At 44.3% G+C, this 27,006-nt stretch overlaps 1 protein-coding gene across 4 annotated transcripts in view; it reads left to right on the top strand.

Annotated features, from left to right (window-relative positions):
• The first annotated feature begins 390 nt into the window (after positions 1-390).
• Positions 391-27,006, top strand: part of LOC125447660 (metastasis-associated protein MTA1-like) — a 111,546-nt gene continuing 84,930 nt past the window's right edge. For 2 of the 4 annotated variants that reach the window (XM_048522277.2, XM_048522280.2), the window contains exon 1: positions 708-895. In XM_048522277.2, the coding sequence (XP_048378234.1) occupies positions 868-895 (28 nt within the window). In that variant the 5' untranslated portion in view covers positions 708-867. Of the gene's footprint in view, positions 896-27,006 lie in introns of all 4 variants that reach the window. The other 2 variants (XM_048522276.2, XM_048522279.2) reach the window with 2 other exon arrangements.

Raw genomic sequence — 27,006 nt, forward strand, 5'->3', positions numbered from 1 at the left:
TATTAGGATCTCATGGTAGAGGCAGGGGCCCTCAAACATTGAAGAAGTGTTTAGATCAATACTCAAAATGCCACAGCAAATGAAGCTACAGGCGAAGTGTTGGACGGTTAGGTTTGATTAGTTGGGTAACTGATGACTGGCACTGATAATGGGCTGAAGGTCTTCTTTCCAAGCAGGAAAAACTGTCCGCTGAAAAAGTTAAAAAATGAAGTGGCAAATTGCAACGAGCTAGCAACGATTTGGGCCGAATGGCCTCTGTCTGCGCTATGTACCATGCTATCGGACCTCAGGGAGGTGCTGGTACTTGAGTGGATCATCCTTCGCGAGTGAGGGTTGGGGTGCAAGGGGCTCGAATTATAGTTGTACAACCATTAATTGGTGAAGGGCATCGCGGCTTTAAGGCGATGGCGGCGGCGGCGCAAACGGCGGCTGTGTGCCGCCAGGCGGGGTCTCCATGGAGACGGGAAGCGGGAGAAGGGCCGGCGGCGGCGGCTGGGCGGCAGAGACGACGCTGAAGAGAGGCCGAGGTGGCGAGAGGCTGCGCTAGGCCGCAGCCTGGGGAGGGAGGTCGCGGTGAGAGGCCGGCTCCGGCAAGGGGAGGAGTGCCAGGAAGGCCGGGTGCCGCCGCTACTCGAGGCCGAGGCCCAAGCCCCGGGTGGGGGCTCGTTGGAGAGGGCGGAGTCTCTGACAGGGATTCCCCCCGTCCTCCGCCCCCCCCCCCGTCTCCCTGACAGCCCGAGCCCGGAGCCGAGTGCGGCCGGAGATTGCCGAGCGGGGAGCCGCTCACTCAGCCAGCGACACCGAGGAGCCGGAGACCACGACCACGACCAGGCCCAGGCCGCGGGAGCAGGAACCTCCTCCGGCGGGATGGCAGCCAACATGTACCGGGTCGGAGGTGGGCACCGGACCGGCCGGGACTGGGTGGATGAGCCGGGGGGGAAGAGGGGGGGAGGGAGAGAGAGAGAGAGTGAACCCGGAGCCGGGGACATGGCCTCTCCACCCGGACCCGGCCGAACCCGCAGCTTCCAGCGGGGCGGGACATAACAGGGAGCCCGGCCGGAGAGGAGGCCGCTCCGGGGGGAGGTACAGGGGGCAACTGGGTAATTACCCCCGCCAACCCCCCCCCGTCTCTGACCCCTCACCAACCCCCCCCGCGCCCGCCTCTGCCCCCCCGCTAACCCCCCTGCGCCCGCCTCTGCCCCCCCGCTAACCCCCCTGCGCCCGTCTCTGACCCCTCACCAACCCCCACGCGCCCGCCTCTGCCCCCCCGCTAACCCCCCTGCGCCCGCCTCTGCCCCCCCGCTAACCCCCCTGCCCCCCCGCTAACCCCCCTGCGCCCGTCTCTGCCCCCCTCGCCAACCCCCCCGCGCCCGCCTCTGACCCCTCGCCAACCCCCCCGCGCCCGCCTCTGACCCCTCGCCAACCCCCCCGCGCCCGCCTCTGACCCCTCGCCAACCCCCCCGCGCCCGCCTCTGACCCCTCGCCAACCCCCCCGCGCCCGCCTCTGACCCCTCGCCAACCCCCCCGCGCCCGTCTCTGACCCCTCGCCAACCCCCCCCGCGCCCGTCTCTGACCCCTCGCCAACCCCCCCCGCGCCCGTCTCTGACCCCTCGCCAACCCCCCCCGCGCCCGTCTCTGACCCCTCGCCAACCCCCCCCGCGCCCGTCTCTGACCCCTCGCCAACCCCCCCGCGCCCGTCTCTGACCCCTCGCCAACCCCCCCGCGCCCGTCTCTGACCCCTCGCCAACCCCCCCGCGCCCGTCTCTGACCCCTCGCCAACACCCCCCCCCCTCGCGCCGGTCTCTGACCCCTCACCAACACCCCCCCCCCTCGCGCCGGTCTCTGACCCCTCACCAACACCCCCCCCCCCTCGCGCCGGTCTCTGACCCCTCACCAACACCCCCCCCCCTCGCGCCGGTCTCTGACCCCTCACCAACACCCCCCCCCCTCGCGCCGGTCTCTGACCCTTCACCCCCCTCCCGCGCCTATGCTTCCCGCCCCCCACCAACCCCCCCCCGCGCCTGTGCCTCCCGCCCCCGCACCATCCACCCCCCGCGCCTGTGCCTCCCGCTCCCCACCAACCCTTCTTCCTTCCCCCTCTTCCCCCCCCCCCGTGCCTGCCCCCCATCTCCTCTCCTCCGAACCTGCCCCTTCCATCTCCTGCCCCCATTCCCGACCCCCTGAGTCTGCTCCCCTCTTTCACCCCACCCCAATTCTGTCTCTATTTCCCCCCCCCCTGCCCCAGGTCTGCTCCTCCTCTGCCCACCACCCCAATCTTCTTGTCTTGCTGAACACACTTCCCTGGAGTTAACCTCTCTGGTCTGTGTCTCAATTCTTGTTTGCCTTTCTATCTAACCCCTCCTGCTTTATTTGTCTGTTTAAATACCCACGTGCCTTGTCTTCATTCACTCTGATGCCTACCCCCTCACTCCCCTTGCCCTCAACTCCACCTTGGCTGCCCTCTGTGTCTCACCCCCCCCCCCCCAACTTGCCCACCGCTCTGTGCCTCACACACCCCCACCCCTTGTCTGTTTCTCTGTGTGTCATCACCCCCTCCCCTTGTCTGTCTTTATATCTTCTCCCATCTTACCTGTCCTCCATCTGCCCGTCTCTCTCTCTCTCTCTACCACTGTTGCCCCACTGTCTGTCTGTCTCTCTACACCTTGCCATCAACCTGCCTGTCCCTTAATTCCCCCTCCCCCACCTGTTGGTGTTCCTACCCCTCACTTTTTGTCTGGCCATCTCTCTGTTGCCCTATCAACTGACTTGCACCCCTGCACCTCCCTGTCCTCCTAATGTCACATCTGTCTCTGTATTGTCCAGTCTCATCTGTCACTCCTACCCCTGACTTCCTTCTGCCTCATAGAGGTCTACAATGCAGAAAAAAGACTGTTCAGCCCATTAAATCAGCAGCGATCAAAAAACGTATCTTAGTATTCTAATTCCACTTTGCAGTTCTAAGCCTTGGCATTGCAAGTGTACATCTAAATACTTCTTAAATGTTTTGAGGGATTCTGCTTCCACCCGCCTCAAAGACAGTGCCTGTTCCTCTTTTCTCCTTCTCTGTCTGTGAATCTCTGTGATAGGTCACCCCCTTACTTTTAACTCTGGAATTCTGCCAGATAGCATGTTGAAATGTTATCACTCATCTCCTTCTCTTTCTGTCTTAAACTTCTGCTAGATCTCCCTCTGCCCCGTTTCACTGTGTGCTCTGTATAAGTTCATTTCCTCACTTGAAATTTTAGCAGTGTTTTCTCCACAGTTGTGGAGGTATATCTGGTGGATACAGTTAACCTGGGGGCTTGAATTGTGCTGGATGTAGGGGTTGCGCTGAGCTGAGCTGAGTTACTATCAGTTGTGCTGTACTAATGCATTGTTTAGGAATAGGAAAACACGATAGTCCGTGAAGGTAGTCAAGAGGACTTGTGTGTTACAAAAACAGAAGATGTTGGAGAAAACCCAGCAGGTTTGGCAGCATCTGTGGAGAGAAAGCAGAGTTAACGTTTCAGGTCAGTGACCCATTTTTCAGAACCGGACCCAAAACATTAACTCTGCTTTCTCTCCACAGATGCTGCCAGACCTGAGTTTTGCAGCAATTTCTGTTTTTGTTTCTGATTTCCAGCATCTGCAATTCTTTGGTTTTATTGGGCCTGTGTGTGTTTCTTGAGGTCTAGCCCATTGTAGATATATGCTGATTTGATGTGGTACTTTGTACAAAGCAGTGGCATAATCAGGTACAAAGCATTAGTACTCAATTACTAACGAGGGATAGCAAAAGTCCGTTTTAACGTTCTGCCCATATGGGAATCAGTTTAAATTCAGACAGTTGCATGCCCATCATATACTGACATTGTACTGTTTTCATGAATGCTGAACAGCAGTTAATGACCAAAATATTGTACAATTTTTTTCTCCTCATTCCTGACTCTATTCCTAACATGCAGTCAATTTTTACACTAAAAAATTGAGGCAACAACTATTCTGTTCAGATGTTGGGGGAGTTTACTCGGAGGCAATATTGAAATTTTTCGTCTTGTGCTCATCAGGACATAACCAACAATGGTAAATTTCAAAACTGTATTGCCACTCCTTTTTAACTTTGGCATTCTTGTATCTGTCCCGATGAGGACAAGTCATAAAGATTCAACACCATGTAGAATGTTATTTTTCAGCATTCCTGGAGCTTGGTATTGCCGAGCAACTATTTTCTGGGAATGGTAAATGTTTAAAGATGTATCATATCCTAGTAAGGATTAAAGTGATCTTCAGTTGCAACTTAATAAAAACCAAAAGAACTGCGGATGCTGTAAATCAGGAACAAAAACAAAAGTTTCTGGAAAAGCTCAGCAGGCCTGGCAACATCAGTGAAGGAAAAAACAGAGTTAAAGTTTCAGGTCCGGCGACCCTTCCTCAGAACTGTGGAAGTTCTGAGGTAGGGTCACTGGGCCCGAAACGTTAACTGTTTTTTTCCTTCACAGATGCTGCCAGACCTGCTCAGCTTTTCCAGAAACTTGTTTGTTTTTGTTCAGTTGTTAACAGGCTGCCCTGGGTGGTTTGCGGACAGATTGGATGTAGTAAGGTGATGGTGGTGCTAACCTGGAATTTGAGAACCTGTGTTGTGGCTAATGACCGCCTTTTGTAGTTCAGTGTTTTCAACACTGAATTATTGAGCTATACAGGATATTTCTGTTTTAATTTCTCTATAATAATTGTCGCTTGGAACAATGTGTTAAATCTTGCCAAACGTTGCCGGTCAATAAAATGTGAAATGGCTTATCCTCAAGTCATCTTTAACCTGCCCCAGTCAGTGTTAGCTCCTTTCATACTGTACTTGAACTTTCTTGTGCCTCTTTCTTCTCCCAAAAGTAGTCCTACTGTTTTGTTCCAGTGGTGTTCTCTAACAAAGGGTTTAAACAGCTTATGTGGTTGAAAGCTGGAGTTTTGCTCAGATGTGAAATTATATTTTTGTGAAAAGTTATTTTAAAAAAATTATTTGTGGGAAATGTGTATTGATATTCAGGCTATCATTTACTGCCATCCCTAGTTGCCCCTTGAGAAGTTTATGATGAGCTGTCTTCTTGAGCTGCGCAGTCCAATTGTAGACCCACAATTCCATGAGAGAGGGAATTCCAGGCCTATGATCCAGTGATACTGAAGAAATAGCATTAAGTTTTCAAGTCAGGAAGATGAATGACCTGGAGGGCAACTTGCACGTGATGTTCCCAATAATTTACTGCACTTGTTGCTCTCAAAGGTAGTGGTTGTGGGTTTGGAAGGTACTGTATAAGGAACCATGGTGAGTTCCTGCAGTGGATCTTGTTTGTGATATACATTGTTGGCTGCTGATTGGTGGTGGAGGAGTGCTTGTTTGTGATGTGTCAAGCAAGTGTGCTGCTTATGTTGTTGGAGCTGCTCTCATCCAGGCAAGTGGGGAGTGCTCCATCACATTCCTGACTTGTGCCTTGTGGATAGGTTTTTGAGGAGCCACAGAGTGAGTTACTCACTGCAGGATTCCTAGCCTCCGACTCCTTTGAGCCATGGCATTTATGTGGCATGTCCAGTTCAGTTTGTGTGTGCTGGTAACCTTCTGGATCTGGTTGTTGCTGGTAAAGTCAGCATTTTGTTGCAGTAAGCTCTTGAAATAAAATTGGAACTGAAGCAGGCCATTCTTCTCATTGAGTCTCCTGTGCCATTTGATAAGATCGTGGCTGAACTGGATCATGGCCTGAAATCCGCTTTCCTGCTTGTGCCTCTCAACCATCCCTTGTCCATCAAATATCTGTCCAATCCAGCTTCTCCACTACGGAAAATAATTCCAAAGGTAGATGACTCTCTGGCTGAAGAAATTCCTCCTCGACTGTATCAAATAAAAGATCCATTAATCTTTCAACAAAAACTAAAATTGCTGGAAAAGCTCAGCAACTCTGAGTGACCCTTCCTCGCTGGACCTGAAACATTAACTCTGATTTCTTTTCCCAGACCGGAATGTTTCCAGCAATTTCTGTTTTTGTTTTTGATTCCCAGCTTCCGTAGTTCTTTCAGTTTTCCTTGAATCTCTTAGTCTGTCTTTAGTTCTAGTTTCCCCCGAGAGAAAACATTCTCTCAGCATCCTCCCTGTTCTTTTTTAAATATGTTGCTTTTCTAAAAGTTCTCATTGTCCCACATTGCACATCTGTGTTTTTTGCTTCATCACTTAACCTATCTACACCCCTTTGTGGACTCTTGTATCTTCCTCCCAACTTGCTTTCCTACATATCTATGTATGATAAGCGGATTTGACTATGATACAGTTCATCTTTTTATCCAAGTCAGTAATATGGATCATAAAGAGTTGAAACCTCACCATTGGTCCCTGTGGTATTCTCCACTAGTTACAATTTGGCAACCTGAAAATGATCCATTTGTTCCAACTCTATTTTCTATTGGCTAGCCAGCCATTTTATCCACACTAACATTGTTATCCTCAGCATTGTGAGCTCTTGTGCAGTAACCTTTTACATGGCATCTAATCAAATGTCTTTTGAAAATCAAAACACGCTACATCTACTGGCTCTCTTTTATTCACCCTGCTTTTTCCATCCTCAGAAAAAGTCTACTAAATTTGCCATCCCTACAAGAAGGCAGTGATAGCCCCCTGTCCTCAAAGTTGAACAGGGTTCCAGGAAATTGACTAAACGACATTGAAGGAAGGAACAGTGATGTAAATGTATTTCAAGAAGTGGAGGTCACAGCATTACTGAAGAAGAATGTTTTCTGAGCTGCAGTATGGTCCAGGATCATGTTGAACTATGAAATGTTGCAGCTGCATCCATGTACATAATGGAGTACTGTCTGTTCATACTTGGCTGGCAAGTAGCCAGGTCTTGCTGCTTAAGGGCATGGAGTGTTTCATAAGAGAAATAGGAAGTGGAGTGGACTTCAGTTGTCCACAAACACCCCCACATCTGGCATTTAAAATGGAGAGAATAGTGACCTGAAGTTAGTTAAGCTGAAGACATTTCTGCTGTGATGACCTGGTGCTGAAATGATTCAAATCTGACTGCTACATCTATCTTTTACGCTAAGTATGATTCCACCCAAATGGAGAGATTTCCCCTGGTTTCCATTGGCTCCAGTTGTTCAAGGGCTCTATGCTGAAGGCACAAATTAGCCCATTGTGCCAATTTTTGCCTGTTGTAAGTTCAGTCTGGCAGCTTTACTTTTCAGATATTTGCCAGCTTGGTTAGTGTTGGAACAGCTCAGACTATTCTGTGTGATGGATAATGAAGCCCTCCATTCAGTGTGGTCTTCTCAGAGATAGTAAGAACTGCCGATGCTGGAGTCTGAGATAACACAGTGAGGAGCTGGAGGAACAGAGCAGGCCAGGCAGCATTAGAGGAACAGGAAAGCTGACGTTTCGGGTCGGGACCCTTCTTCAGAAATGTGGGAGGGGAGGGGAGGGGGGGTTCTGAAATAAAGAGAGTGGTGAGGTTTGGGCTCGGAAAGCTAGGTGGGATGGTGATAGCAAGTAGTAGTGGTGGGGATTAGTCAGTGAGGTGGGAGGAGTGGATAGTTGGGAGAGAAGACAGACAGGTCAAAGAGGCAGGGATGAGAGGGAGGGTTGGTCTTGGGATGAGGCTGGGGATGGGGAGATTTTGAAGCTAGTAAACTCAAAACCATTGGGTTGACAGCTTCTTCTGTCTGTGCCACCCTTGTTGCATCCTGGATCAGTTTAGCTCATTTGGCTGGACAGATGCTTCGCAAAACATTGTGGTGCTGGCAGTGTGGGTTCTATTCCCATCACTGGCTGAGATTACTGTGAAGGACTCTCCTTCTCCACCACCTCCCATCGCCTGAGGTATGATAGCCCTCAAGTTAAAACACCACCAGTCATTTCTCTCTAATGAGAGATGGAGAGCAGCCCCAATGGTGTGGTAAGACTGTGGCAGTGCAACAACAACATTGCATCCTCTGGATAGCGTTCAGCCTGAGTCACTAAAGTATCACTTGAGAAGGAATATTTGTGGAGAATTAGCAGAAATCTACATTATACTGAAGGTTTACAGCAATGTCAATTCCAGAGACCTCCCAGCTGGACTTCAACTTGATATTAAACGTACAGAGCAGCTGGCTGTTGCACAATTTTTAATGTTAACAAGAGCAGATACATAAGTATGGGTTTGAAGTCTAGATGTAATTGAAAGAATTTTGGTTCTTATTTTGGGGATGGTAGGGCAAAGTGTTTTTGTTGGAAATACAAAAGTGCTTGAAAAACTCGGCAGGTCTGGTTGCATCTGTGGAGAGAAGAACAAAGTTTACATTTTGAGGCTGACTCTCCAAATGCTGCCAGACCTGCTGAATTTCTTCAATACTCTTGGTGATTTTCAGCATCCACAGTACTTTGCTTTTAGTAAGTTGGGTTAGCCTTGACCTGGGGTGGGTAGTATGGAACAAAGGGTGACGCTTTGACACTGGAAATTGTGAACAATTTCAAATGGCTGTCAAACCGTTTCCCATTTCAATGGGAGTAGGTCTGAACAGTAAACCTGTTTCATGTTGAGCAGAATACCATGCTCTGTTTCTTCTCCCACTCACTCCCTGGTGGGTATAATGCAGAGCCCTTTGGTGCTTTACACCTTCCCTCCATTTGGACTGAAGGTGCTGGAGATTGACTTCAAGTATATTGTGTTCATATTTTTTCTACAAGCTATCTGGATGAAAAGGTGTTGGAAATTTGTTATTCTTCTCAAGGCCAACTCAAAAAAAGATAGTAATTGACCTTGAACTACTGCAGGCCTTTGTGATGTAGGGGCATACACTGTGCTGTCACAGAGGACATGCTAAGATTTTGACCCACTGAATGATTGGTCATATTGATCTCAGTCAGAAGAGTTGGTGACTTGAATGTTCCCATGCGTCTGTTGTCCTTGCTTCTGCGCTGATAGCAGTTGTTCGTTTGTATCTGTTGCCAGCCATTATCTTACAGACAGACCAACCATGATGCATCAGTGCTGGAGGAAGCTAATGGTTGGGCTGTCTCACACCAGAGTTGCATGGTGTTAGCATGCTGCTTGACCCTGTAAAATAGCATTAAAGTAGGAATGAGTGAGGCCCTGTTGTCCAGGAAAATTAATCTGATGTTCAGTCCTTTGACATTTTAACTATTCTATTATTTGGGGGTGGAGCAGATGGGATTAATGGGATAGTAGTAATGTCACCGGACTTCAGAGGCCTAGCCTAATGGTCTAGGGCCATGGGTCCACTGGAATTTTAAGTGAAATAATAGTGGAATTAAAAGCTAGTCTCAGTATTGAACCCCATGTAGATTCCAGAGGCTGAATTATGATGTTTGTGAGCAACACTGCTGGAGTCCACCCTGTTCTACAATTGCGACCCCGTGTTCAAACCTCTTCAGTTTTAATTTTATTAGTGCTGCTGTCCTTCATCAAAACTGTATATACCATATGTGACAGATGATTGTAAAGTACACCCACATACTTCTCCTTTCTTGACCCCCTGTCAGCAGCCTCTTCAGACAATTGATCAAATCGCATCTTGCCCCTTGGCAGGCTGGTTGGGACGACCATCACCTGGCTTCATTCTGTTTATCTGATTGTCCCCATAGGATCTTTTGCAAAAATGAGTTCTATTTCTGCTGCCAAGCAGTTATCTTGTGAAGCTTTTTGAGGACTGATCCTTGATCCCCTTCAATTCCCTATCTACTGGTGCTGTTTGGTGACCTCGTGGGTAAACAACCTTAAATTCTACGTGTGCATTGACGATACACACGCCACTTCATCAGCTTTCTTAATCCTCCATCGAAACAGATTTGAAGCAAGGGGAAGCAACTTGGCCCCTTGCCTACTGTACCATTCAGTAAGATCGTGGCAAATCTGATTACTCCATGTTCATGCCTACCCCATTAATCTTTCACACTTCGCTTGTCAAAAATCAACTATCTCGGCCTTCAGAATGTTTAAGGACTCTCTTTATCAAATGATTGTGGAAGCAGACTATCAAAGACTGACAACTTTCACAATAACATGTTGGATGAACTCTGGCAATTGATTTGTGGCAAGTTAATGGTCGCTTAAAAAGTGAAGTTTAAGCAAAGTTACAATTTGTCAAAGTCAAATCATGTTTAACTAAATTGATTTAGTTTATTTTTTTGAAGCTATTAGAGCTGCTGAGGGTAATGCAGTTTGTGCAGTATGCATGTATGTTTAATGTACCACATCACGCTTGTCAACCTGGTTAAAGCGACTGTAGCAGTGTGGATAGAGGTTCACTCAGTGACAGCAAATAGTGGTAAGTGGGACTTTTTTCAGCCTGGAGGACGGTGTATGGCGGTCTTCCCCTAAGGCTCAGGGCTAGCATCACTGCTTCTATCGAGTCAGACAGCTTGGAAACAGGCACTTCAATCTAACCTGTCCGGGCCGATCAGACATCCCAATCTGACCTAGTCCCATTTGCTAACATTTGACCCAAATCCTTAAACCCTTCCTATTTATGTACCCATCCAGATGCTTTTTAAATGTTATAATTTTTCTGCCTCCACCACTTGCTTTGGCAGCACGTTCTATGCTGGCACCACCCTTTGCAAGAAGAGTTACCCCTCTGGTCCATTTTTAAAATCTTTCCCTTCTTACCTAAAGCCCGTGCCCTCTAGTTTTAGACTGCGTCACACTCGGTAAAAGGCCTTGTGGCCGATCATTCAATCCATGTCCTTCATGATTTTATAAACCTTGATAAGGTCACCCCTCAGTCTCTGCTGCAGGGGGAGAAAGCCCCAACCTATTCATCCTCTCCCTGGAACTCAAATCCTCCCAGCAAAATCTTTGTAAATATTTTTTGCAAGCTCTCAAGTTTAACAACGTCCTTCCTATTGAAGTGAGACCAGAATTGTACTCAACTTTCTAAGAGTGGCCTTCCCAATGTACAACCGCAACATGACCTCCCATATCCTATACTCAGTGTTCTGATCAATGTAAGTAAGAGTGTCAAACGCCATCTTCACTACCCTGTCCACCTGTAGCTCCATCATCAAGGAACTATGCACCTGCACCCCCGGCTCTTTTTGTTTGGCAATGCTCCCCAGGGCCTACCATTTACTGTATAAATCTTGTACTAGCTTACCTTTCCAAAGTGCAGCACCTCACATTTATCTAAATTAAACTCCATCTGCCATTCCTCAGTCTGTTGGCCGCTGTGATCAAAGTCCCAAGGTACTCTGAGATAATCTTCTTCACTCTCCACTACACTACCTGTTCTGGTATCATCTGCAAATTTACTATTCAAATCTATATTTACATCCATATAATTTATAGAAATGAAGAAAGCACCGATCCTTGTGGCACTTATTATAATAGACTTGAAAATTGGTGTACGAGGCACAGTTCTCATTGCTGACTTAAAACTTGAAAGCATTGAGGATAGGATGTGATAAACTTGAAAGGGCACAATTTGGATGAAAGGGTGGACACCGACAGGGCAGGTAGACTTTGACATAGGGGAGCTTTAGAGTGATGTGTTTTAGTGGGGAAAAACAAGAAGACTAAGAGCAGCTACAGAAATGGTGAGATAAAGATGTTGCTGTGGTTGGAGGATTTAAGCTGTAGGGAGACACTGAATAGGCTGGAGCTATTTTTCCTGGAGCATTAGAGACTGAGGGGTGACCTGATAGAAGCTTATAAATTCATGAGGAGCAGGATAGGGTGAATAGCCAAGGTAATTTTTGTCTTTGCAGGTTAGGGGAGCCCAAAACTAGAGGGCATAGGTTTCAAGTGTGAGGGGAAAGAATCAAAACAGACCTAAGGGACAACTTTTTCACACAGACGATGGTCTGTGTGTGGAGTGAGCTGCCAGAGGAAATGATGGAGGTTGGTACGATTACAAGACTTAAAAGGTATCTGCAGGGGTATAAGAATAGGGAGATATGGGCCAAATGCTATCAAAGTGGACTAGATTAATTTAGGATATCTGGTCAGTATGGACGAGTGGGACTGAAGGGTTTCTGTGCTGTATAACTCTATCTGGAGAGAGATTTTGTTCGAGGTTGTAGGACAGCTTGAGAAAATGGTCAACATGGCTTATTGGATCATGGAGTTTACTAATCAACAAGATACAAACTACAGAAGCTCCAATATTAGGGTCATCTAGAAAACCCTGCTTCAGCAACAGCTGAAGAATTGTGTCCAATTCTGGGCACCGTATTCCAGGACTGATATGAAGCCAAAGAGGGTGCAGTGAAAATTGACAAAAAGAATTCTTTGGGTGAGGGACTTCAGTTAAGTGGATGAATGGAGGAGATGGGGCTGTGTTTTCTCAAAGACGGAGAGGGAATTTGATAAATTTCTTCCAGATCATGAAGGACCGAGACATTGTATGGATGAAGAAACTCATTCCTTTGGCAGAAGGGCCAAAAGAAAATGTGGTTTAAGGTGAATGGTACAGGAACCATTGGTGCAGGATTTTTTTTTACATTGAGTGTTTGTGATTCAGAATGCCAGATAAGGTGCTGTTGACAGATACAATCAGGCTTTCCAAACAACTTTGTTAAGCGTCTGGAAATAAGAATAAACTGTAGAACTACAAGGCGAGCGGCATCAACTAGTAAGACTTGTGTAGCTGAATAGCCTCCTTAAATGCAGCAACCATTTCCGGAACTTAGCCTTGTGCTTTTAAGGGTAAGGGATAACCTCATTTTTTTTTTGTGTACTGGTAAATGTCTGCAGTCATTGTCAACTTCAGTGGGGTAGACGTGCGCACAGGAATAAAACAAAACTCAAGCCATTTATAAAGTTGTAGAGGTTTAACTGGAAACGTTAGAACACTTAGAATGTGAATACCTCATTTAGTAGCTTCAGGTTTGGTTTATATCAATACTTTACATTGAAAATTAGTACAAAATGCAGTTCAGTTAATGATTTGATTTGGCACCTGTCTTTATTTCACAGTCAAATCATTTGTAATTAGGACTGAATTCTCGTGAAAATTTTTAATTGCATGGCAATCCTGCTTGAAATTGTAACTGGCAGAAAAGGGAGGAATTGAGAGATTTTTCAGTTAGAGAGATCAAGCTAATTTAAGAGCACACACACTAGATAAAGTATCTTGAATATGCCCAAACTGTCATGGTAATCACAAGTAGAAATCAACCATACAGTATTTGCTCAGCCACAGTTGGTCTTAGTCACTGGTGGAGCTGTAAGTTCAACCCAGTTTTAATCCAAGATGCATTTTGGAATTGCTTTCATGAGCAAAGGGGCTGCAGAGGTTGGTTGACTGACTTTGAAGCCCTTATAAATAGGCTGCAAGTTATCTCTGGGCTGCTGAGCTGGGGGCCGTAGGTTAGGGCTTTGACAATAAGGCACTGGCCTGTGATTGGCTGAATGATCATAAAGAAGAACATTGAGCCAAATTGCAGTTGATTAGAAGAGCACTTTTTTGTAAAAAGTGTGTCACTGACTTGAACGTACTCTGAAGATCGGCTCAAAAGACTGAATTGTAATTTCTCGTTCGTTGCTGTTTAGCTTAGCAACGTAGTGAGTTTGAAAAGAGACTGATGTTTGCTTGTTTTTGGAGGCTAAGCAAGGATTTGGTGATGTTGGGAAAGTTCATCCAACATTCGGGGGGCACGAGAAAGGCTTGGCAGAAGGAATCCGGGAAAACACAAAGGCATTTTACACTTACGTGAGGAATAAGAGAATGGTCAAAGAAAGAGTAGGGCCGATCAGGGATAGCATAGGGAACTTGTGTGTGGAGCCTGAGGAGGTAGGGGAAGCCCTAAATGAGTTTTTTTGCTTCTGTCTTTACGAAAGAAACGACCTGTGTAGTGAATGAAACCTTTGAAGAGCAGGTGTGCATGCTGGAACGGATAGAGATAGAGGAAGCTGATGTACTGAAAATTTTGTCAAACATTAAGATTGACAAGTCGCCAGGCCCGGATCAGATTTGTCCTCGGCTGCTTTGGGAAGCGAGAAATGCAATTGCTTCGCCACTTGCGAAGATCTTTGCATCCTCGCTCTCCACTGGAGTCGTACCTGAGGACTGGAGAGAGGCAAATGTAATTCCTCTCTTCAAGAAAGGAAATAGGGAAATCCCCGGCAATTATAGACCGGTAAGTCTCACGTCTGTCGTCTGCAAGGTGTTAGAAAGGATTCTGAGGGATAAGATTTATGACCATCTGGAAGAGCATGGCTTGATCAAATACAGTCAACACGGCTTTGTGAGGGGTAGGTCATGCCTTACAAACCTTATCGAGTTTTTTGAGGATGTGACTAGTAAGGTTGATGAGGGTCAAGCTGTGGATGTGGTGTATATGGACTTCAGTAAGGCATTTGATAAGGTTCCCCATGGAAGGCTCATTCAGAAGGTCAGGAGGAATGGGATACAGGGGAACTTAGCTGCTTGGATACAGAATTGGCTGGCCAACAGAAGACAGCGAGTGGTAGTAGAAGGAAAATATTCTGCCTGGAAGTCAGTGGTGAGTGGGGTTCCACAGGGCTCTGCCCTTGGGCCTCTACTGTTTGTAATTTTTATTAATGACTTGGACGAGGGAATTGAAGGATGGGTCAGCAAGTTTGCAGACGACACAAAGGTCGGAGGTGTCGTTGACAGTGTAGAGGGCTGTTGTAGGCTGCAGCGGGACATTGACAGGATGCAGAGATGGGCTGAGAGGTGGCAGATGGAGTTCAACCTGGATAAATGCGAGGTGATGCATTTTGGAAGGTCGAATTTGAAAGCTGAGTACAGGATTAAGGATAGGATTCTTGGCAGCGTGGAGGAACAGAGGGATCTTGGTGTGCAGATACATAGATCCCTTAAAATGGCCACCCAAGTGGACAGGGTTGTTAAGAAAGCATATGGTGTTTTGGCTTTCATTAACAGGGGGATTGAGTTTAAGAGTCGTGAGATCTTGTTGCAGCTCTATAAAACTTTGGTTAGACCGCACTTGGAATACTGCGTCCAGTTCTGGGCGCCCTATTATAGGAAAGATGTGGATGCTTTGGAGAGGGTTCAGAGGAGGTTTACCAGGATGCTGCCTGGACTGGAGGGCTTATCTTATGAAGAGAGGTTGACTGAGCTCGGTCTCTTTTCATTGGAGAAAAGGAGGAGGAGAGGGGACCTAATTGAGGTATACAAGATAATGAGAGGCATAGATAGAGTCGATAGCCAGAGACTATTTCCCAGGGCAGAAATGGCTAGCACGAGGGGTCATAGTTTTAAGCTGGTTGGTGGAAAGTATAGAGGGGATGTCAGAGGCAGGTTCTTTACGCAGAGAGTTGTGAGAGCATGGAATGCGTTGCCAGCAGCAGTTGTGGAAGCAAGGTCATTGGGGTCATTTAAGAGACTGCTGGACATGCATATGGTCGCAGAAATTTGAGGGTGCATCCATGAGGATCAATGGTCGGCACAACATTGTGGGCTGAAGGGCCTGTTCTGTGCTGTACTGTTCTATGTTCTATGTTCTATTCCAAGAAGCTGCCAACAGTCTGCACTAAATTGCAGTGTGACTACCTGTAGAACACAGCAATCTCAACTAGGATTTGGAAGAATGCACTGAACTAATAGTGATAGCTATAGTGATAGATTGCAGAACAACAGAACTGCATAGGGTACTTGCTGGAGCTAGTGCCAAAGTGATGGTATTGTATGTGGATTTTGTTGAATGTATTCATCACTTCAGGATGGTTTGGTTCTTCTGCTTTCCGATCTCAAATTGTTGGTTGTATGTGAAGTACAGCAATGACTAAATTTGATTCAATGGCTCTTGTCAGTTTCCAGTTCTGTTCCTGTAGATCTTTGTATTTTTAGCATAGCTGTTTGCAGAAACTGTTTTAAATTCTTCTACATGCTGAGCTCTCCTTTTCTGATCTGAAATAATACAAAAGTTGCCTTTTTATGTTGCTGCTCATATGCAGGAAGTTTTCCTTTAAAGAGAGGAAAAGTAGTAATTAGTGGATGAAATTAATCGAAATATTGGTGCAGGATAGAAGAAAGTACTTTCATAAGAAGGAATGTATGGAAGCTGAGTTTGCTTTCAAGTTAGGTTTGATAGGTCCTAGAAATGTTGATAGGATCTAAGCAGGAGGTAGACATGTTTTGACAACAGGAGATTGGCCAGTATTAAGGCAAGATGTTTGTGGCAATTGGTTAGGATTTGTAGTGAGAGAGGCTAGTCTTCTGCATGTACTGCTGACTTTGAGAATGGGAACAGGCCCTTGAAGAATTCTGCTTGCTGTATAACTTTGGCTTCAGTCAGAGTCTTGTGACAACTTGTAGTATATTTGTTATTGTGTTGCTATGATGAGCTGTGACAGTATATTGAGAAAGCTTATGTTCTGAAGTAGTGACACACTCCTTGAAAGTCTGCAGCAATCATATTGTGATTCTACATCATGAAATACCTTGTCATCTTTTGGAGAAGACAAATTCAATACAATTCAAGTTTCAGACTTTTGGAACCATTAAGTCTGATCCAGTTAAACCATTCCCTTGGCTTTAGGGCTCTTGCATAGGTGGAGAGAGGAGGAATTTAAAAAGCAAAGAATTGAGGAGTATTAAGGGAAATGAGAATAATTTGTTCACTTGGTTTTGTGGATTTCATCAGAGGCAGTCTTTTATAATGGAATAGGAAGGGTTTGAGGGATCTGATGGGTAAATGGAATGATCTCTGGAGAAGGTATGGGGTTTGATCGCTATTTGCATATATTTCCCGATCAAATTGTTTGTCATGTAATTGAAGCTAAATTCTCTAGTCATATTCAGTTGTGTGGTGAGCCTACTTGAGAATGGATCGTAATTTCTCTTGTTTGTTGGAGGTGGTTTTTAATTTATATTGCTTAGCAATGTAGTAGGCTTAAAAGTCATGCTGTGGCTGTTCTTCCAAGTTGATTAGAGATTTGGTGATATTAGAAGAGTGCATACTTTATCATGCTTTGAAAAACTGTGCACTGTTATTTAATCCTAGATAATATTCTTAAGTAATTTGTGAGTGGTAGTTATGGAATTGACCATTCATGGGCACTGTAGTGGATGTCACTTGTACTAAGATGCACTGCCACTCAGTCTATCCCATAACGGCACAGTCAGCAGGGACAGGTCTTTCTACACTGAAGATGCTGTATAAATTGGTGATGTTCAGCTGGAAGCAGATCTTAAAGTTCACATAGGTAAAGATCAACATTTGTATCACACCTTTTTCATCCTTCAGGATATCCCATAATACTTCCCAGTCAGTGAATTACCTTTCAAATTGTAGTTATACATGCACAGAATGAAATCTCTGTTGATCCCAGCTGATGTTATTATCAGACAAGTCAAGTTTTAGTCAGAAACCTGGCTGGATAGATAAAATATTATTTATTTTCACTTTAATGAAGTGGTCTGTCGCTGAAACATTAGTCCACAATGCTGCAGATTTTGCTTTAATAACAAAGTGAAAGTTTACTACAAAAGACCTGTTAATAGTGATCAAAATATCATTTTTATAATAATCTCACCAGAGCCCCTGTACCTAACACTTTAATAGGTTCAAGTCGCTTGTGATTTCAACTTTTAGATTGGAGCTGCAATAGCATCTTCTTGGAATGGTACCATGTACCTGAGCTTTACTGCACTCAGTTTAAGTAACCTCTTCAGGGTTTTATCCCACACTGCTGGTCTGGGACTAGCAGCCCTTCATTCCACGATAATCTAATTTAATATACCTGACATTCCCTTCCCAAGATCATGCCCTGTATCGCCCTGTTCTTGGGCCTCAAACGACAACCTCAGAGCCTCCCTTAACCAATTACAATATCTACACAGATTTGTGGGATTCTTGAACCCAAGATCAATGTTCAAAGGCTCTGTGGTGCAGATGGAGTGTCCCTACCTCTGAGTTAGGCAATCTGGATTCAAAATCCCATCTGGTCCAGAAGTATGTAATAACATCCCCGAACAGGTGGATTTGAAAGTGTGAAAAAGGAAAAAATGTTTCCTCTCAGCTGTACTGTTGTGCAGCCACTCAGTGGGTCTGCACGCTGACCAATGTGCGGATGCATTGACTTGCAGAACCTGAACCTTGGAGGTCAGTGTGGTGACAGGAAAGGTTAGAGGAATCATGGCCCAAGGCAATCAAAACTGGCGAAGGTGACACCTGTTCCATACATCTTTGATGGTCCTGGGTGCAGGCCAAGTACCACCAGCACAGGGAACGTGTGAAAACCTGATTGTATCATTGAGTCATACAGTATGGAAACAGACCCTTCGGCCCAATCAGTCCACACTGATCATTTTACCAAACTAAACTGATCACACCTGCATGCATTTGGCCCATAATCTCTCCAAACCTTTCTTCTTCATGAACTTATCCAAATGCCTCTTAAATGTTGTAACTGAACCTGCATCCACCACTTTGTCTGGCAGTTCACTCCACACACGGACTTTGTTTTTTAAAAAAAAAGTTATTCCACTACCCCCTTCAGGAAATGCCAAATGCTCCACTGTGGCAGGCTGTGCTGATCCAGCGTTGGTTGGTTTAGACATCTCAGGACCCACAACTCCAAAATGAAAGCAAGATTACCTCCTCCCTGAGGGACAGAGGGAAAAGATTTTCTTCCTTTATGGTACAACCATCTGAATTGCCTAACCTCTACAGCTTTACCAAAATAGCTGCTCATCATGTGAACTACAGCAGGAAGTTTGACTGATATTACAGCTCAGTCCACTCGTGCCCCTGTCTCATGTACTCTTGCATGAATTGTCCAGCAACAGCAGCTGACATTTGTTTTTTTTCTTCCCTACCTGTGAACTAAAACATTTGAACCTTCATCCCAAGACTAGTTTTGCTGTCTATAAAAGCCAGTATTTTTTAATGCGCTAATGGCAGTTCCTGACTACATTCTCCATTATAAACGTCTAAATTTGCAGCAGAAGTAGGCTGCTTGATTTCTCAAACTTGCAATGTCATTCAGCTGATCTGATAACTCCATATTCCCACCAATTACATTGTAACCTTGCACCCCCTTCCTTATCAAGAGTTAATTTACCTTTACCTTAAAAATGTTCAAGTACGCTGCTTCTGCCTTTTGATGAAAAATTCCAAATGCTTATGACCCTCAAGATTTTGTTTGGCTCACCTCACAATAAGCAATAATAATCTTTTATATTTTAAGATGCTGTTGTACTCCACTGAACATTTTTCACCCAGTATCAAATTATTTGTGTTACTTTCATCCTTTTATCCTCTACCAATAAATCATCAGTGCTTCTGAGCCAATATTCAATTTAAGGAATAATATATTTTCTTTGGTAATTACTCATGGCCACCCAGATCCCTCTGCATCTTGTCGGAGCTCTCTCGTCTCACGCCATACTGCCTTGTTATAATGGATTTTTCACATTTTTGCAGATTGTACACCTTTTGCCAAATTTTTACTTCAATCCTTAACCTAAATATATGCCTTTGAACCCACCTTATGTTTTCTTCAGAGCTTACTTTCCTGCCCATCTTCATGATTCCTGCCAACTTAGCAACCGTACCTCACTCCCTTCATGCATGTCATTTTATATACATTGTAAAATGTTGAGGACCTAGTACTTAGCAGTGGCATACCATTCATTACATTTTGCTAACAGAAAATGACCACGTTTTGCTTTCTGTTTCCTGTTAGCTAGCCAATATTATATACATGTCAATAAATTCCTTCCTACACCATAATTTCCTCAGACCTTGGACATGGCACCTAATCAAATGTCTTCTGGAAGTCTGAGTACAGCACAGCCACCAGTTCCTCTTTATCCACAGCGAGTGCTACCTTGTCAAAGGACTCCAATAAACTAGTGAGACATAATTTCCCTTCAACAAAACTGTGTTGTCTCTGCCTTATCAACTTGAACTTTTCTAAGTTCTGTACCATTATATCTTTAATAATAGCTTCAAATTCTACATCCTCACTATGACAGATGTTGGGCCTGTAGTTTCCAGTTTTCAGTCTCCATTCAATCTAAAAAGATTTCCTCAAACCTGGGAAATTCTAGAAAACTAAAGCCAACATAAAAATTATCTTGATAGGCACTTTTAAAAATTCTAGGATGAAGTTCGTCGGGACCGAGGACTTGTCAGCCCACAGCTCAGTAATGACTTATTCAGTGCCATTTACCTTTTATGATCATAATTTTCTTGAATTCCCTTCTTCCTTCTATTTCCGACCTTTTGTCTGATATGTGTATCCTGTATTGAGAAAGCTAGTGTAAAGTATTTGATCCATTCATCTGCCATCCAGCAGTTTTCTCTTGATTCCACAGATTCGATAGGATTAACATTTACTTTAACTTTTTTGAGAATCTATAGAAACTCTTAGTATCTGTTTTATATTTCTGACGTGCTCTCTTGGATAACCCGCTTTTCCCTGCTCAATCTTTTTCTTTCTTCACCTAATTTTAGTCTTTGTATTTCAAGTTTCCGATGCCTTTAAGAGACCACAACCCAGTTGTTGAGTACTGAAATCTGTTTGTGTGTGTGTGTGTTTCTTTATGTTAATGGCATGACTAAAACATTACGCTTTTTTCACTGCAGAACTCTTATTGTCTGCCAGAATGTTAAACAGCCTTTGCCTTGTGTGAGATTGTCGAATTGCACTTTTTTTGTATCAAGTCTCTGTTTCTTTGTAAATGAAAATACAGTTGTTTCTGATGATTGTACCTATTGGTCCTCATTTCTGCCCAGTCAGTGTAGATGCACTGAGTTTTGGAACCTCTCTGTCTAGTATTGGAGGTCCCATTACATCTTTTGGGGGACCTCTGCTCATACAGAATCACCTTATGTTTAGGTAATTCCCCCAATTTTATATACTTAAGATGAGAAACAATCCTCATAGTACAGAGCCAGGTTTGACTTTGAAAAGATATATGCAGCTGCCTGCAGTGATACTGGCCTGTCACAGAGCTGAAGATGCTGCACATCTGGAACAGGTTGTGTGTAGTATTTCTGGAGAAAAGGAAACTTTCCAGACATAATTCTTTATTCGATCAGCAAGATATTATAGGCAGGAAGAATGGATAGTGGTGGGGAAGAAATGTGGGGGAGACATATGCAAGGCAAATGGGGAAAGAATGGGCTGTGATCTGATTTGGGGAGAACGTGAGATTGTCTCTTTCAACTATTGCATCAGTTAATAAAGATAGCATGAACAAGACAAGTGAATAGTAGAAGCAGTTTCATTGAATTTGAGATGGGAAGCCAAAAGGCCTGATAAAACGAAAAAGAGTCCAGGAGTCTGGTGCAAGTCTCCTAAGTCATCACCAGAATTTAGGCCACTTAACAAATAGTGCACCAACAGTATTGCCCATCATATATTCTCAACTACTCCCTTCCTGTTGCTGTGTATCTGTCTGTTATTCTGTAATCTGTAATACTTGGCACCTCTGTCTGTACCATGAACTTGTCTCTTCTCTGTGTCTGATTTGTTGCCTTTTGTTTTAAGCCCCACTGGTCTTGGGATTGATCTTGCCTTCAATTGAGTTAGCTAATCTTCAAGTTGCTGAGGTATTGGAGTTGTACTGTGGAACCATTTGTTGCAAATGTAGGGCATTTGGCTCATCGTACTGAAGGGCAATATTAGACCAATCCCCATGGCCCATGTTGTCTGCGTGCCGACATGCACAAAATACTCTCCATCATATATGCACTTGATATTGCCTTAACATCACTATATACTATCCTTGTAAGCAATGACTTTTGCTAGGGTACAGCTCCTTGGATATAAGCAGCTCTTGGGTATCTTGTCCTTCTGTGCAATGTCTTTAAAAATGGCTTATTCAGCGGTAACAGCTGAGAGTCATGCTTAGGGCCACAAACATAGATATTGCTGTTAAGATTACTGGCCTTTCTCATGCAGTAGCAGTTAAGGCCAATTTACAGCAGTCTTATTTATCTCAATTGAGAGTTGTGTTGCTACGGACAGTTGGAAACCTGCCTTTTGTGACTTTTATTTTTTTAAAAGATTGTTTTCAAAGCAAAATATTCAGTTCATCTCAGTGCTGGGGAGGGGAAGGTGGCTGAAACATTGTCCTTTGCCTAATTTTTAAAGCCAAGTTGTGGAATGTTGAAAAGAGATTGTTTGTGCTGCGGTTTCACAATGACAGGCCTTGGAAGAGAGGTGAAGAGGGAGCAGGCTGTAATCAGCTGAGATTTAAGGTGGTTTTTTGTAATAGAACTGTTGATAATTCTTTGCTCTCACTTTAGCTGGGTATTCTGAACGGGGTGGATTCTCCCTTTTGTAACTAGTTGTCAGCCTCGAGCTCCACTGCAGAGAATGAACACAAAAACAAGAATCAGTTTCAGAACTGAAGTGTGCTGTCCTTCAGATGAGATGTTACGTCAACGCCTTGGCTGTTACATTTGGTAAACGTAAAAGAGCCCGCGGCACTGTAAAGAAGAACAGGATAGTTCTACTAGTCTCCTGGCCATTATCTGTTCCTTACCCATTCCGATCGGTTACCAGTGCATTATTGTTGTTTGGTCTTGTTGCTGTGTGTAAACTCTCTAATGCATTTGCTACATTACAAAAGTCAAAGCTCTTCACAATGCAGTATGGGGTATCCTTCAGTTGTTTGTTTATTTTGTTACTACCTTTGTCAGATGGTAATTGCGGTTGAACTGTTGGCCAGAGGTTAGGGGAAGGTAATGTCCTCATGATAATGTTATCAATAGCGGCTCAGTGGTTGGCACTGACACCAAGGAAAAAGGTGACGCAAAACACCTTTGCTCAGAGATCAAGTGCAGACAACTTCTCTATAGACAATTAGTGCGGTAGTGACCATTGCCTCTTCTGCCAGAAATTGGAATCAGCACATGGAATAGTAGGTAATACAGGGCTAAAAACAGAAGGTACCACAGTACCATAGCTCTAGGAACCGGGTTCAATTCCACCCTTGTCTTTAGAGTTTGCATGTTCTCCCTGTGTCTGCCAGGTTCCATACAGTGCAGAGCTGAGGAACACAGTGGGTCAGGCAGCATCTGAGGAGCAGGAAAGTTGATTTTTTTTTTGGGGTTTACATCCTTCGTCAGATTGACTTTCCTGCTCCTCTGCTGCATGACTGCTGCGTTCCTCCAGCTCCACACAGTATTGACTCTGATTCTTGCATCTGTGGTTCTTGCTGTCTCTGCATGGTTTTCCTCCTGGTGCTCTGGTTTCTCCCCACAGGCCAAAGATGTGCAGGTTAGGTGGATTGGCCATGATACATTCCCCATTGTGACCAATCATCCAAGGATGTGCGGCGTAGGTGGATTAGCAATGGAAAATGCAGGGTTACAGGAATAGGGTAGGGGGTTTGGCCTGGGTGGGATGCTGTTCGGAGGGTTGTTGTGGGCTTGATGGGCCAAATGGCCTGATTCTGCATTGTAGGGATTCTGTAATTCAGAATCCCCAGCTAATATTTCATTCAAAATTTCACAATGGCCAGTGGGAAAATTTTGAATTTTTTAAAAAAACATCTAGCATAAAAGGCTCATAGTAATGGTTACATGGCTTTTTTGACTGTTGTGAAAACTGATTTGGTTTACTAATTTTTTTGAGGTTAACTCTTAGCTGCTTGGGCAACTTGCTTGTTTAGTCAGCAACATCCATATCCAATGAATGGATAATTAAAGCAGTAAAAGGTTGAGATTTCAGTTACCTTGTTAGGCCAGTGATGTATATGGAGCAATTGATGGCATGTTATGCTGTGATAGGTGTAAGTGGTGAATTCTGCTACACGTGCCTTAATGGAATGCTGATAACATGTGATGTTAACAGATTTTTAATCCAAAGCTCTGGATTGGTCATCGAAAGCACGAGTTCAAATCCCATCACCTAAAGAATTTAACTTTAGTTGATTGAGGCTAGCTTTTTATTCTAGATTTAATGATGGGAACTATGGAACTACTGTATTGTTAAAAATGCTTGTGGCTCATTAATACCCTTTCAGGGAGGGAATTCTGCCTGTGTTATCTGGGGGTCTCGTCTATATGTGACTTTGTGATATTATCCAACAACCCACTCAGTCAGTGGTAGTTAAGGTTGGACGATAAATGTTGCCCTAGTCAGCAATGGCCACTATTTGTGAATGAATAAAGTTTGTCTTTTTGAAGATGCTGTTGCACTTCAAGCCTCCAGATTAAAGAACAAATTATTTACAGCAAATGTCATGGGGATTCAGTTCCATTCTATCTGTGCGTCATTTACATTTGCAAATTTAAAGTTTCTCTGACTGTGGTACCTTCTGTTTTTAGCCCTGTATTACCTACTGTTCCATGTGCTGATTCCAATTTCTGGCATAAGATGCAATGTCACTACCGCACTAATTGTCTATAGAGAAGTAGTCTGCATTTTATTTCTGAGCAAAGATATTTTGCATCACCTTTTTCCTTGGTGTCAGTGGCTATTCTAAATTGATGACTCCTTGTTCCTGATTAGTGAATAGAGGAAATCGTCCCTAATTGGTCTGCCAACATCCTTTGTATATTGGGGAAAAGTTCTGTTAAGTATTGTACTAACCATCTCTACATCAATAAATATTGGTAGTGTCGTGATACTGGCTGGGGTCTGGATTCACATCTGATGATAAAGTTGAGTCATGTTTTAAAGTTGAACTTGACAAAAAATGGCAGTTTTTGAGCTGTCAATTTTGTGTGCCTATGCAGTAATATTAAGGAGCTGAGCTTGCTCTCTTTATTTGGATTGTGGGCTGCACTGTGGTGGTTCATAGCAGACAAACTTTCATACTGTTTGGAGGCTATTAAACCCAATATATGACCTTTTTTTGATAATTAAAACTATTACCAGTGCATTTATAACTGGCTTTCACAAACCATTGAGTCAACTACGTAATATTTACCTGCCCCACGAGATGACTGTCTGTGATCATGGAGAATGCATATTTAACTGTACATTACATGGTAACCCAGAACAAACGTGTCCCTGCTTATTGTGTGACATTGCACAGTTTGTGCTGGTGGATTCAATGGTAATTGGGTAAGCAAGCAATCTGAGAAATTGTAACTTAGGTTTTGTGTTGAGAGAGCAGTGTGATGAAACCATTTCATTGAAGTTGATGGTCATGGATGAAGTGACCCATGAGAAATACTGAAGTGCACATGGGATTGAAAGGATACCATTACTGGAAATAAAAGAATAGAGGGTTTGGGAAGATGAATGGAGGACATTGTGCGATGCAGTGAGAATGTTGTGAAGAGAAATGTAGTGAATGTGAGCTGTAGACAGGAGAGGCACTGAGGACAAGATTTAGTTCATGGCTTTGGATTCTGAAAGTCCTTCCTGATTTCTCAAATCTTCCTGTTTTCGTGCTTGAGCCAAGTGGTTTGGTTATTCTGTCCTTTCCTCCTTCATTGTGATGCTGCTGATTCACTGGCAGGAAGTATTTATTGCCTGTCCCGAATTACCCTAGAGGGGTTGGTGAACCACTGCCTTGAGCCACTGCAGTCTTTGGAGTATAGGGACACACTGCAGTTAGGGAGGTAGTTCCAGGATTTTGACCCAACGATGCTTAAGGAACAGCAATCTAGTTCTACTTACGGGTAACTTGATGTATAGCGATAAAGGGAGCATAAAGTAGAGTTTCCATGTAAAGGCTGCCCATATTTACAATATATATTTGTATTTCATGTCAATTGTTCTCTGTTGCATTGAGCCAATGGGGTTAATGAGGTCTGCAACCCCTCAATGCTCATGGCTGTTCTGCAGGAAGCAGATTAGTGTTGAGCAGTCATCGTGATCAGTGCTGCTCCTTTGACATATGAAGTGAATGGAAGAGATCATGCTGCATTTCATCTAGCCACTGTGAACTGGGGTTGCCAAACAGACTTGTCTTAAATACATGAGCTACACCATAAGAAAGCTGGCTCCACCCTGCAGAATTGGAGTTACATGGGAAACAAAGAAACATCTGCTTGTTTGTCTAACAAGGTGTAGAGCTGGATGAACACAGCAGGCCAAGCAACATCAGAGGAGCAGGAATGCCGACATTTCAGGTCTAGACCCTTCTTCAGAAATGCAGAATTTCTGAAGAAGGGTGGAGATCCGAAATGTCGGCTTTCCTGCTCCTCTGATGCTGCTTGGCCTGCTGTTTTCATCAAACTCTACACCTTGTTATCTCAGATTCTCCAGCGTCGGCAGTTCCTACTATCTCTACTTGTTTATATAGTTTCTTTAACAGGATAAAATGTTTCGGGGTGCTTCACAGGAACTTTTGAAAACAAAATGTGACACTGAGCCTCATAAACGAGTAGGTCAGATAGCCGAAAGAATCAGTTAAACAAGGTGATTTTAAGGCGTGTCTTAAAAGGATGAAAATGAGGTAAAGAGCGGCAGGGTGGATAGTCTAGAACTTGAAGACCAGTCATCTGGAGATGCAGGCCACCAGTGGTAGACTGATCAAAATGTGGGTGGCTTGAGCTGGTGTACTCAGATCTCTCTCGATACATGAATCTCAGTTTTAGTCTGTGTACACAAATGGGGATTAACAAAGCAAGTGGCATGTTTTATTGTGAATGGAATGGAATATAAAGGTAGGGCAGTTTGCAGCTCTACGGGGACTTTGTGACTTCTTGAGTACTGCGTGCAGTTTTGGGCTCCTTGTTTGGAAAAGGATTTAATTGCTTCTGAGAACGTTCGCTGGACTCTTTCCTAGGACAAACGGCTTATTTTATGAAGGAATGTCCTATTTCTTTACCAGTGGTCCCATCCATCTGAGGGAGCACAAGAGGTGGCCTTGCTCAAATGGCCAAAGGAAAGCACCTCTGACGGGGTAGTTAATCTTGTCACTCCTAGGTTTGGACTTTGGTTCTATGTTGAAAGGTTTCTGCCTCATTCACTATACCATGCTGTTTTCCATGGGAATGTTGCTGTTTCTGATCTGACATTAATCTTGCATTCTCTCTCCTTATTGTTGTCACTGTATATTTATTACAAAAACTGGCAAACGGAAATGCTACATGCAGTTTGTAGCAGAAAGATTTATCAGTGGCCTTGCTGTAAGGGC

Source organism: Stegostoma tigrinum, chromosome 39 (assembly GCF_030684315.1).
Source record: "Stegostoma tigrinum isolate sSteTig4 chromosome 39, sSteTig4.hap1, whole genome shotgun sequence".
Classification (NCBI taxonomy): Eukaryota; Metazoa; Chordata; class Chondrichthyes; order Orectolobiformes; family Stegostomatidae; genus Stegostoma; species Stegostoma tigrinum.